Source organism: Diplotaxodon limnothrissa, linkage group LG22, assembly GCF_057381915.1.
Source record: "Diplotaxodon limnothrissa isolate DT_005_m linkage group LG22, D_limnothrissa_male_GT1.1, whole genome shotgun sequence".
Lineage (NCBI taxonomy): Eukaryota > Metazoa > Chordata > Actinopteri > Cichliformes > Cichlidae > Diplotaxodon > Diplotaxodon limnothrissa.
In genome coordinates this window covers 24298416-24311973 of record NC_140616.1, presented here as the reverse complement: position 1 = coordinate 24311973, position 13558 = coordinate 24298416, and the positions used below count along the sequence as shown (strand labels likewise).

Below are 13558 nucleotides of genomic sequence, written 5' to 3'. Positions count from 1 at the left end.
GGGCGGTGGGTGAGCAGATGGTGTACATTAACATTATACAGTGGGTTTATGACCGCACAGCAGCCCAACTGATCTCCAATGAAGTCTTGGGATCTTGGTTATAAGTTATAAAGAGGCTACAACTCCACATCCATCCAGTTAATCCATTTATTTTCCCATAACCCTATCTGTTTTAGGCAAAACAAATGTTATGATTTCTAAAATGAGCCTGTGGGCCATTTTAATTAAATAGAATACACAAAATATAAATAGAAACTTTAGACTGGCCTGTGGATTTAGACAGTCAATCGTAATTTTGCTTTTTGATTAGTCAAGGTTAAAATAAACTACCAAAAATAGACACTTTATCCCCATTTTAACTCTAGCCTATGACTGATGTTGCCACGGTAACAATCAATGACACTTGTTTTGAGCTGAGGTATTCAATAAAAGAGGGAGAAAACATTGCTGTGGAGAGAGAGCACTAAAATGCCAGAGTTTTTTGGAGACCACAGTAACCTACTGGAAACAAAGGAAACAATCCTGAGTCTGACTGAAGTATTAACAGAAGTGCTGAAACCTGCCACATTAGGAAGTTCCGTCACAGGCTTGCACTGTGTTCATTATAAGCAACAGGAGGTTTCCATCACTGTAATCTCTTTTTTTATCCACATTTTTTTTTTGTCATTATTATATTATTTTTGCTGAATGTTCCAAGTAAAACGTCCTTGCAACAACTGAATTCATCCAAAAGGAAAGACCAATTTTCTGCCAGCGTAAACAAAGCCAGACAGTTGCATAGTGTTACTTGGTCGGCCATGTTTTTCTTCTTTGAAAAAAAAGAAAATTGCAATTAATCTAGAAAACATTGTATGGTAGCGCTGCTTCAGTCAGAGGTCGAACTGCTCTGTGCAATGAATACATTGAGCTAAAATGAACTGGCACTTACATAGTAACTTTGTACCCAGTTGAGTAGAAAGGTACTTACATTCCTCCCTGGAGGAGTCAGGGATCAAGCCAGTGACCTTCAAACCAGCAGATGACCTGCTCTACCAGCTGAGCCACAGAAACCCCTAATAACCCTGGGGCTGCCCCAAACCAGATTTGTTCTGATTGGCTGCTCCTCCTAAACACGAGGTCTGAACAGTAGATGGGAGGAGCTTCTTCACAAACAGCAGACTTTTGAGATGCTGATATAAAGGGAATCTGTTCTCACTGATATCATAGGGAGTCAACAGTGGGAACTTTATCATTATTATACAGCATGATTATTAATGACTCATAAATTACCTGATCTACTGAACAATAAAGTATTAAACATTTGAATGCTGGGTTTCAATAGTTACTACTTATAAACTATGTTAAAGACGCTTGTAAACTCCAAATTATAACTTCACCATCTGTATTATTACAAAACAAAACAAAAACACAGAATACTGGCTGTACCTGTTGCCATCTCCTATATTAGATATTACAGTGTTAGCACTAATTACTGAGGAGCCTACCGCTTCCCATTTCATCTAAATTAGATGAAAGCACACCCCAGGAACAAAATGATGAAGCTGCTTGAGCTTCATATAGACAGACTGATTAAACCTGGATAAAGTGTGATATGAGACATAGTGGGTTCGCAGTGAGGTTAATTTCATAGCTTATGGGTTTATAAGCGATATGAAGGCATGTTTCATCGCTTATGATGGAGAGGTCAGTTATAGCCTGTATAGCCACAGATAACCCTACCTGTGACTTGACATTATGACTGAAGGAGTGTCGTCTTTACTAGCTTGGATTTCCAGTGAACTTTGACCTCTTCCCGGTTTCACCTGGGTAGCTTTGCTCCAGACAATTTTGCACACCATATCATAGCTGTCCCTCGGTGCGTTTGGATGAATCCAAGCGAAACGCGGAAATGGCGCAAATGCGCCGAGGAACTGATTTGAAGTTACTGACGTCAAGTGATCTTCTTCCAGAGGGACCATTTTCCCTCTGCTTTTCGTATACATGGCCATATCGGTCTTCTTTACAGAGTCCAAATGTGTATTTTTAAGCTGTTTCTTTTTTTCAAAAGCATGTCAGCATGTTAGGCTGTCATGGCAACCAGTATCAGTTCCAGAATTTCAACAATTATCCAGCGGTTGTAAGGATAATCTTCTGAGACATTTCATTTCTTAGTATTTCAGTGCCTGACATAAATAAGTTGCTGCAACATTTCTCTCCAGTAGATGGAGGGGCCTTCCCCTAGTACATCTGGGCTACATGCATGTAAGGGTTCCCCTGGCCAGCTGTAAGCGTAAATATTTTAAGTACAGGAGGCTTCAGAATCTCAGTTAGATCTATTTCCTGAACTCCTGGAAAAAAATGCAAGATTGAAGCCCAGAACAAGCTGGTGAGGATGAGTGAGCAATCCAGCGTTAGCAAAGTTTAATTTAATGTTGCATGAAGACTATTTATGGCCTCCATCATATATGTCGGGGTTGAAGGCCGACACGCCTTTCATTATCCCAACTGTTTCCACGCGCGCAGCATTATGAAAAAACTAATTATATCGGTCATATGCAAAAGTGGAAATGACATTCAAATTTACTGGCCAGGGTTCTGGCCTGTTAAGCATCAATTTCACGTTTAGTGAGCAGCAAGTGGACTTCTGTGCTAAACTGCCGGGAAATCCCATTGCTGGTCTGAATGGATGGAGACAATGGCCTTGTTGGTGGGCTCCCCTAAATCTTACTTTTACAAATTTGATTAAGGCGTATTAAAGGTTTCGTATTATTGTTATTATCATTGTTGTTGTTGTTGTTGTTGTTGTTGTTGTTGTTATGGTTGTGATTATTATTATCGGGAATGGCAATCAATGCATAGAAATTGGAAGAGAAGGGTTTAAAAGCTAAAACTTATAACTTACATACGCCCTTAATGAGTTTATTTTGAAATGATGTTCCAGCACAAAAAATGTGGGTATATGATATGACTAGTGATGGTAGTGAGGAGAGCCAACCGAGAGCTGAGAGAGCGAGAGAGAGAGAGAGCGGAGAGAGAGAGCGGAGAAGGAGCAGGTCTGCAGTCGGAATCTTGGGCGCCGCGCAGACCCGAGACGACTGTGGCCAAGCGCTGAGATACTGGGAATACATACTGCATATTTCTCTATGTACAATAAGATCGCTGACCACACTCCGGCGTTGGTTGAAAACTTCTCAAACCAGGCAATCTTTCTCTGATCCGGATATCCTCCGTGGTTCTAACCAGTTCGTTCATCCTTCCTCTGAATTTCGGTCTCATGTCGACTTAAAGCGTGGATTACTGGCACCGTAGATGCTCTTATTAACTGGAGATAAATTAGACAGAAGGACAAGTAAGTGTTGCCGGAGAAACTAGAGGAGGAATCTCCTGATTTCTTTTTTTTTCTCTTGACGTGTATCTGGTAATCTCAGTTATATGCGTGGAGCTGGCGAGGGTTCTTTTGTGATTTTTACTCGTGCTGGGCAGATCACTGACCACTTGAATCGCGTCCCCCCTTTGGTTTGCCTTCCCCTCTTCTTTCCCCTCCTTTAGGTGTGAAATCTATCTTCTCAGACAGAGACTCTGAACCCCTCGGTCCCCGCATGACATGGTTCAGTCCAGCTGCGAGCTCCGAGCCTCCTCCATGCATTGGGATTTTTCTCAGCGCCGACACCGAGTGAATCTCCCTTTTCTGACCGTTTGAAAACTCGTCGTGCCTGCCAGACCAGAGAAAAAGCCCTGCCATGACCGCCGCTTCAAATCAGGACGGAGCAACGGGACTTTTCAGGAGACCGGAATGCGCAGGCAGGAAAGTGGACGGAATACGGATTTTTGCTCTAATGAAGGCGGGAGTGCAGGCGCACCATTGGAGCCGGATGCTGTTCTTATATATGGGGCTGCTGGTCGCCTCAGTAAAGGGTAAGTCCCCATCTTTAGAGCTGAAGACATGCAAAATGCAGCAGGCTTACCCCCACCCCCCTCCACCGCCCACCCTTTCCCAATCCCTGACTGAATGCAAATCAGTATCAGCAACACGCAGGCACACGCTCATCCCAAAGGCGCATTTAGGATCAGGCTCGCTCCGATGTTGCTCTTCCACCTCACAAAGTTATTATAGGTGGCTGGTTGGGTGGCTATTTTCGTGACAAGCGGATCGAGTTTCGAGCTTCCATCCTTCACTCTATTGATGGGTTTCGTTAAAGGACTGAGCAAAGCTGGGTATTTTGTTAAAAACAGGAGGGGAGCGTTAAATGTGCTGCATGGACGTACTGACGCCGAGTGAATGAGGGCTTCACACGAAACCCTCGCTGTTAGTGCAGCATGTGCTGCATGCATGAGGAAATCCACCGAGGTGGTCGAGCGGGCGGCTGATTGTGATGCTGTTCAGTCCAAAAGGTGTGTGCGTGTGCGTGCGTGCACGTGTGCGCGGGCGCACTGTGGGTCATGCTCTTCTTTGGGACTGCTTCTTCTCGGTTCTTCCTCATCGCATCCACAAGCATTCTTAACTTGTGAAGCAACCACCCATAAACAAATTTTGCGTGTAGTTTCTATCTGTTGTCGTGCATGCATGGGGAGGCAGGCCTAATTAACTTACTTTGGGTTTTCTGCCCTTGATTAATTTCAAATGGAAATCTTGCAACCGGAGCCCGCGCATTCAACAGATTATCATTACTAATAATTTACTTCCACGTCCAGTTCTGATGTCTTCCTGAAATGTGAGGCTCTGTTACAAATAATCTTCTTCTTCTTCTTCTTCTTCTTCTTCTTCTTCTTCTATGAGACATGTTACGAAAAGCATATTTAGAGCTCAGGGTGTTTCGGGGAAGAGCCGCAATGATTTTTGCCGTCCCGAGCAGGTCCTTTGGCAAAGAAAGCCAACCGTTTTATCACTGTCTTGGCTCCCTACCAGAGAATGGACACTATTTTTAGCAAAAGCCAAGAATACTGCCATGGCCACAATATGAATTTGACAGTGAGTCATTGCTCTGTGTTAGCCCACTCATGCCTTTTTTGGACGGCTCATAATCCACAAGTGAGTGGAAATAGACACATTTTCGGCATCACCATAAGCGCACACACTCACACACACGCTCGCACACACAGTGGGCCGTGCGATTTCACGATGTGTGAAAAGTGCGAAAGTGTGCTTTGAGGTTGAGCGTCACCCTCAAATCCTCCCACCAAAATAACTCCCACTCTGTCACCCACCTTTTGCTCCAACTTGTGTCATCAACCACCCAACATTTAAAATAAAATTTAAAAAAGAAAGAAAGAAAAGAAAATGTGTTTCAGCGCCGGTAAGGCGTAGCTTTATCACACACTCAGTTCAGCTCCTAATGATAGTGACAAATCTCCCTCGACTCTCCCGTGGAGTAAATCTCAATGCAGCTATATTCGGAGGAGACTGCTTGTTTTATTTGCGCCCTGGGAGCTCTTTATTGCCCACTTTCTTGCCGTTTGGCTCTACTTTTGGAGCCGATAAAGCGACTTGAACTTATCGCACATATTTACGAAGAGCAGAGGGGACTAGACTATCCATCTAGCCGCCCACCCACTGTATAACAACCTTTACTTTAAACGCTGTCGATAAATATGTTTGACTCACCACGCGTTGAGGTGGTCTGCTACATCCCTCGGTGCTGCAGCCACCAGCAGTTGCCCCATCCTCCCATTGAGCGGCACCAGAGCCTCACACTATGCTGAGGGGCGGAGCGGGGGAGTGGGGAAGAGGAGACTTCGGGTTCCTGGCGTTTCTGTCTCCACATACTTTTATCAAGTGTGGCTCATATATACACACGCGTATACGAAAGTGCTAACGATTCCGTTACAGGCTGTGTGTGACAGCCATTCTTAGGCTCTTTTACGCCGTCTTAGTGGATCAAGCGGACTTTCTTTACTGTACTAATATCAGTATCGATCCCAGGGGCCGTTAGAGACAAAGATAGAGACGTGTGAAAGGTTTCTGATTATAATAAATAAGAAAAGAAAAAAGAAAAAAATGAATAGAACCGCGCGCTGTCTACAAGGGATCAAAAGCAGCTGTCCCCACTGGACCCGCCGCTCAATAAACAGTTATCAGCCTCCATTCATTTGAAAGACCAGGGCAGGGAATGCAAAGGCCGGGGATGGAGGGGAAGGGGAATCGAGGATGACGTGTCCTCTCCTATCCGGGGAGCGTTTTCGGCTTTCTTAACTCCAAGTCCAGCGGTATTGTCATTCGTCAGCGGCGCATGAGACAGCCTCTCAGCATGTCCATTTACACGCAAGATCACGCTCTGTCGTGCTCTCCTTTATATAAAGCACGGCGTTGTGCTCATGATGCAACTTGCAGTAATGTTATGAGGACTGGAGGGCTTGATGCTCCTTTCCTTTTTATCTCCTTTATTTTATTTTATTTATTTATTTTTTACTTGATGATATTTGCTTGGATTCGTATGAGGCTCCTGAAGAAAGAGACGGGCTGTGTGTGTGCGTCTGGTGTGGAAGAGTATGTTTATGTGGCCAGTCCAAGAAGTCCAAGAAATAGAGCCTTGTTAACCTTGATCAAGTCTTTACTATTTTCTCTCACGTCCAAGAACATTTCACACAAACTCGAGTATATTCGTTTTAAATCCTACTAGAAACAAAGAAGCCCTTTAAAAGTTTAAAGTATGAAAAAAATAGTTAAATTCGCAATTGATCAAATCCGGCAGCAGTGAAATCTGTCTCCTAAGACAGTATATCTCATTTTAAATCTCATTTTAAATAAGTACAATTCTTGAATTCACCTCACTTGACACAAGGGGAGCTACAGAACTGACTGTAAGGTGACTTTTTTCAGCACCTAGGACAGCAACAGGTGCCGCCCTATCGGCTACACAGTGGAAATTCTCTCCAGCACCATGGACAGCTCCCCATAGTACACCATCGATAAAGGATTTGCTGGCTTCAAAAGTCAACACTTGAACTTGTCCAACATTTATTTTCCCCACAGCTTTAAACTCTCAGTTAACCTCAGACCCCACCCCCTCCCTCCTCCCAACTGACAGGATCACACCACAAGGGTTTTGCTCTTCTTCTGGTTTTATATTGGATTTAGATTTCGTAAGCAAGTTCAACAGCAATCATGTCACAGACTGCACATAAAAGATGGACTTAGCTTTCACGTCTCAAAAGTGAATCCAATGAGAAGAGCCCTTAAATTTCACTACTTTCTCACCTCCAACATGGGGTGTTTGCTTAAAGGCAACCAGTTATGAAGACCTCTATATCCTCTCTTGATCCATCCCCTCAGTATAACCTTTCTAAAAAAAAATGTTGGTCTTTGTCATCAGTCGACTCGAATGTAGCATGGTATTCATTTCATAAATTATTGTCCCAATTCTAGTTTAAAAAAAGGACTGTAAAGGAGGTGTGCTTTACGGCTCTTTTGTCATGCTTGGGTTTAAAATACCAAGATGGCAACAGTGTCTTTTATATACAGTTTATGCATCATGCACATTTATTATTTGCTGAGATAGTGTATCAAGCTAAAACAATCAGAAACCATGGCCATGTGAAAATTGAGCTTTGGCTTCTGCTCAGCTGTATCGGCTTAGACAAGTGTCCCAATTTTCCTCCCAGCGAATGCGCGTGCATCCTGCTTCCCCCTTTTGTTTCTCACCTCACTCTCACCTGTCTGCCTGCAACTCTCAATTTCAAAATCCTCTTCTATCTGCACGCTCCGCTGCTTCCCGTTCTCCCATCTGCTCTCCACATTCGCCGTTGAGCAAAATGAAAAGGAGGGAACAGATGACATGATCAAGTTACTCAAAACTGAGAAATGGTTGGAATGCAAACCAGATGTTTATTGCTTGACTTGAACAGAGGCGGGGGGAAGCTGTGTAGTTGAGGGTGAGAGAGAGTGCGCGGTGGTCGAGATGAAGAAGAAGAAGAGGTCCCACTAAGGGAAAAAAAAACAGCAGGCAAGAACTGGCTTTGAGGGGAAATAAGAGGCAGACAGAGGATGCAACTGTTGGAGTAGATGGAGGATAAGCTTACACCAGCTGAGAGATAATCTGGGCCCTATGTTTCTGTGCCTTTTGAGTGCCTGGTGATTTCCTTTTTCTTCAGTAAATTATCTATTTAGAGGGTTCATTTTCTTATCAGGCATCAAGCAGACTCCTATTTCAACAACTAACAGCTTGTAAGAAAGCTTGTGGGCACGTGTATGTGTGAGGTTGGATGAGTTTGTGAGCTGCCACCCCCATTCACTCAAGGATGATTAGACTAAAGTGATGACAAGCAGGTCTTTAGCTAGTTCAGAAAGTGCCACAGAGAGGCTGTTTGTGCACGTGCCCCGGCGTGCACGTATCTGTCACGCGCGTGTGTGCACACAGCTCTCAGATGATGCCAGTGCCCCCCTCCTCACGAGCACTGTTACTTCCCCACTCACCTGCCGCTGTGTCAACCTGCTCCTCTGTCTGTCTTCCATCTCTCCTTCTCCTTCTCTCCTCCCTCACCACCTCGTCTTTTCTTCCTTCGTCCTCCTCTCTAGTGATTCATACCGTCATCTTTCTCCAGATGGCCAGAGTTCTGTCACTGTGCTTCGTCACAGTGATAACAGCTACAGCGACTCACACGCGCACACAAACACACGCACCCAGCAGTTTGTGCACACTTGCATACAACCCTTCCAAAAAAAGAGAAAAAGCCTTCTTAAATGCATTTAAGCCAACTTCTGCATGACCGTCTTCACCGGTTTTTACAAAAGCTAAACACAAAGTAGACATTCAGACTTTGTGAGCATATAGATAAAGGTATAACAACATTCAGGAAGATCATATTAATTTAAATTTACTTTAATTAAATATGATCCATGCCTAAGACTATGGTATTTATGGATCTTGTTGTTCGAGTTCTAAAGTCAGTACTTCACATCCAACCAAAGCCACCGGAAATCTTGCCAACGAAATCATCTGGATTCTTTTTGATATGACTCCCAGCTTGTCGGAGAGAACAACATTAAATTAATAAATGTATGTTTTGGCTCATTTACTTATCCAGGGAATATGAGTGGAGCAGTATTGCTCTGTTCTGGCAGTTCTAAGGCATCACGTTCACTGGTTGCAGAATAGCATGTGCCCTTAAGCTCCTTAAGCATGAGTCATTCTATTCACCCGTATTTTGTCTCCGTTGTTCCAATCGAGCTCCATTAAAGACATTTGATGGGGACTGGACAGGTAATGGTAAATTGGCTTGCCGTATGAGAATACATCAGTGATTTGTGAGGAGAAAGTGGCTGTCATTTCACTTTCATGCCTGTTCTCTTTCAGCAAACACCAGTGGAGGAGTGTGACTGAAATGGGCATCACCCATATGTGTAACGGCTGTAACAACAATAGAGCCGACGTGAGGTTTGAAATGTCAGGAACAAGCGCGTACATGCTAAGTCAATTTTCCCTGCATAAGTAAAGGTGAAATAAACACATCAATAATTCATTGCCACTAGCCGCATATCTGTGAACAGCTCTAGCACAGAATCCTCCATCTCGATTCAAATTTTCATCTTGCTGTTATCAGGTATGGGAATTTTCTCCAGCTATGGCAAATCCTCACAACGTGAGTGATAGACACAGATGCCCTGTCTGTCTTGTATAGACGCAAAGCTCAGGAAAGGATTTCTTTAGCTTCCTGATTTACACTGTCTTATCAGATATCAGTGATCCCGGAGATTGAAGATTAGATAGTGGGCAGGAGGTATCTTGTCCTTGTCCTTGTCTTTTTCTTCTTTATACTGCTTCTCTCTCTCTATTGAGCATATAGGTAATCTGTCTGCAGACTTTTTGTGGCAGCGAGGCGGGGAAGAAGCAGTAAATGTGTGTGGGAGTGTCTTTTACTCCTACACTTGCTCAAATTTAGATTTTGGTGTAGAAGGATACTGTTTTACTCCATCTCTATATTGTAGTCGGTAATGGAAGATAATTCTGTTTGATTAGAGAAGGACTGTTGTGCACTTCAAAGGAACAGTTCAGCAGCTTGGAGAAAAACACTCTGGTTTCTATTTAATATAAGTTGAAAATAGTAAGTTAAATAAAACCTGAGAAAGCAGTTAGTACATTTTTCATGGTAAATCAGGATAGAAGTTAGCTCTCAAAGTTGGAGAGTATTGATGCTGTGTGCCTAATTTCTTTGTCAGTATCTTAAATAACAATTTATTGGTTTGTTAGTAGAGGTAAGCCATACAGCTGCAAATGATACCTCTAGGAAATTTGTGAAAAATCTGTAAAAAAAAAAAAAAAAAATTATAATAATAATAACACATAATAAAAAAACTGAACAATGATTTATAGGACAGGCAGTAGAATTTTTTTTGTTTAGCACAAATAAAATTAAGGGCATTTTCCGCCCTTTTTCAATTAGTTATTGTCATGGCAACTCATTGGCAACTCATTGATATCAATATACAAAAGCGGCCTAGTGTAGGCAGTGTTTTCTTTGGAAATTTGAAGTGAAAGTATAAAATGACTGTTTAACACTTCACACTTAGCTTAACAATAACTGAAGGGGCTTAACCGGTGTTGTCACATAATAACATTGAAATTGAAACACATTTTCTACCTTTCCAAGTTTTTAACCACCTGCTTAAACCCTTGCTTTTCTACCATGTAACTGCATCATTAATTTTTTATCCACCGTTTGTGCATCCTGGCATATGAAGTGCGGTTTATATTTGGGTCAAACATCATCATCTGCTAGTGTCTTCTCATATTTGACAATGTGTTTTTGAAGGATTTGTTGTTCCCACCTTTAGCTGATATAGTTTTCTTGGCTAATTTGCAAATTGCTCTGCTTTGTTGGAGTTTGTTAAAGCAGCTCTGTTTTTAGGTATTAAATCATCATTGAACCTCTCGCTCTCAGACATGTTTGGGCTTGTGTTGTTGGTCATTGTACAAGGGAAAATAAACACATGACCTCACTACATCATTGGCATTGTGATAAGCTGTTTTTTTATCACGTGAAAATTTATATGGGAGGTGTTATATCACAAATCACTGGTTCTTAGTGGATATTGCAGGCTCTAGTTGCATAGGTGACTCACTCCACTGTAGTAGAGCACAACTATTGCTGATATATAAGTATCAGCACTTATAATGGCTGATAAATGAAAGTGAACAAAGTAAAGAAAAGACAGGAGAAACACCCTTCAGCCATCTGATGAGTTTTGGTGTTGCGAGGTTTGTCTACTAGGGCACTCTGCAGCCTCCCTGTTAGCAACACATTTGGAATGCCATAAACATAAGAGCTAAACAATCTGAGCAGAGCTGTGCAACATATTAGCAAGTGATCCATGGCTTTATGCGACAATAAAACAAGATTATTTTTAAAGTGCATCGCCATATTATCTCAGTAAGGGCTAGTAAATAACTACATGTAACAAGTGTTAGGACAAACTATTTCTATCTGGGATAGAAAAAAATATTGGCCAATATATCTGATTTTTAAATCATCAAGTATCCGTATTGATATCAATATTAAAACTCCTATCTACTCTGGAGATAGGATGGTGCTACTCTAGTCAAGGGCATCTTTTGCTTCCATACTAGCTTCAGTTGCTCTATGGGAGCCTAGAACTTGAGCTTACCCATCTCAAGGTACTACTGTTTATAATTTCTGCCAAACATCTTCAAATGTGAACTTTCTGGTCTTTCCTGGTATTTACACTCTTCTTCTCCCAAAATGTTGAATCGTTCCTTTAAGAGAATATTGTACTTGAGTTTGTTGTCAAAGTTCTTCAAGGCTAACACATTCCATTGATTTGTCGGCTAGACTTAGTTACCCTCAGTTTTGGTTTTTTTTTGTTTGTTTTTTTTTGGAGGTTAAACCCAGTTTAACCTGTTGTTATCACAGGTTTTCTTCTGCTTTGTGTTACATGTTCTGCTGAGAAAATAAATTCCTAATGAGAACAAGTGAGGGGAAAATATCCCCTTAAGTACTATTTAAGTGGCCGAGAAGAAAACAGTATGGCAGAAAGCCATTGTGAAAGAGGACACAGATTCTTAAAAAAATGTTTGTTAGAATTATTTCTTTACTCATGCTTGGTCTATTTTGGTATTTATTTTTAAAAAAAACTATTAATATTAATGATATCCGGTATCAGTGCAAATTAGATGCAATCTTGTGCCTGAAGCCCATATGGAAAAGATATATATAAATCTTATAAAGTTTGTATCTGTCTTGTGTGAAACTTGTATGAAAAGCATACAAGAGTGAAAACAGATATAAGATCCCTTGAAAAATTATAAAATGAAACTTGTATGTTTTTGATACTTACTAAAACAATGTATGAAAGTAATGAGAAAGTGGCCACTTTCATGAGTAATCACATATAAGTTTTTACTATTTCTTTTCCATATGGGAGTACATGAGAATAATGATTTAATGGTTATTTAATTATTTTAACTTATAATCCAGGACTTAGATGCAAACTGCTAAAACATGTTTTTCTTTCTCACAGTCTAAACAAGTTAATGGTTGTAATTTGCACATATCTGTGGATTTAAAGGCTCTAAATCTAACACCTAAAGCAATGTGGAAATCCAGAGTCTATGTAATGTAATGAGTAGCTGTGACATTTTATTTTATTTCAATATAAATTCTAATTATGTGACTGCGATGCACGCGGCCCATTGATTATGAATGTGGTCCACAGTTCACTTGAGCCTTCCTTGGGGGGCTGTTAGGCTCTGAGTTGAAAGGTTAAACTGCACCACAGTTAGCTGAAGGGAGGCAGATTGATCGTCTGCTCATCCGTCTCTCAGTGATAGATGGTATATTTCTGCTGGGACATTCCTGACCTGACCTTTGGAACAGTGCTTCCTCTCTGGTTTTAATATACATTACTCACAAAAGATTAAACGCTCACAAATGCCCACTCACTATCTAACAGACACGCAAGCATGAGTCTTGCCCGGAAGAAGGGTGTAAAATAATGTAACATGGTCACAAAATTATTCCACCTCCTATGGATGCTGTTGGTCCTGAAAGTGTAGTTTCCCCTGATTCCTCATGCAATGTATCAAATCACTTTTTTTTTTTTATTGTCACATCACATGTGCAGGCACACTGGCACAGCACATGCGAGTGAAATTCTTGTGTGCGAGCCCCACAAGCAACAGAGATGTGCAAACACAACAACACAAACGAGCAAAATACAAGAATGGCCAACCTGAAACTAATAAATATATGTACAATATATAATAGTGTATGCATTTCTGGATGTGTATACTAAATATTTTCCTACGTGTGTGTGTGTGTGTGTGTGTGTGTGTGTGTGTGTGTGTGTATACACATTTTTACAAATTAAATAGTAAAAAAATAAAATAAAATAATAATAATAATAATAAAATATACAGAGTTGAATATGTGCAAAACAAGTGGCATTTATATACAGTGTGGAGTGCATAATGTTGAAGTTCCAGTAGTGAAGCTGAGGTGTCTATGACGTGTTCAGCAGTCTGATGGCCTGATGGAAAAAGCTGTCTCTCAGTCTGCTGGTACGGGACCGGATGCTGCAGAACCTCCTTCCTGATGGAAGCAGTCTGAACAGTTTATGGCTGGGGTG

At 41.5% G+C, this 13558-nt stretch overlaps 2 protein-coding genes across 2 annotated transcripts in view; one reads left to right on the top strand and one right to left on the bottom strand.

The window, feature by feature from the left end:
- The window catches only part of LOC146609972 (uncharacterized), a 48370-nt gene extending 46382 nt beyond the window's left edge, over positions 1-1988 (bottom strand). The window contains exon 1 of the mRNA XM_085345766.1: positions 1720-1988. Coding sequence (XP_085201892.1) covers positions 1720-1988 — 269 coding nt within the window. The remainder of the gene's footprint in view (positions 1-1719) is intronic.
- A 1731-nt stretch (positions 1989-3719) lies between these two features.
- Positions 3720-13558, top strand: part of csmd2 (CUB and Sushi multiple domains 2) — a 284791-nt gene continuing 274952 nt past the window's right edge. The window contains exon 1 of the mRNA XM_085346642.1: positions 3720-3894. Within this exon, the coding sequence (XP_085202768.1) occupies positions 3720-3894 (175 nt within the window). The remainder of the gene's footprint in view (positions 3895-13558) is intronic.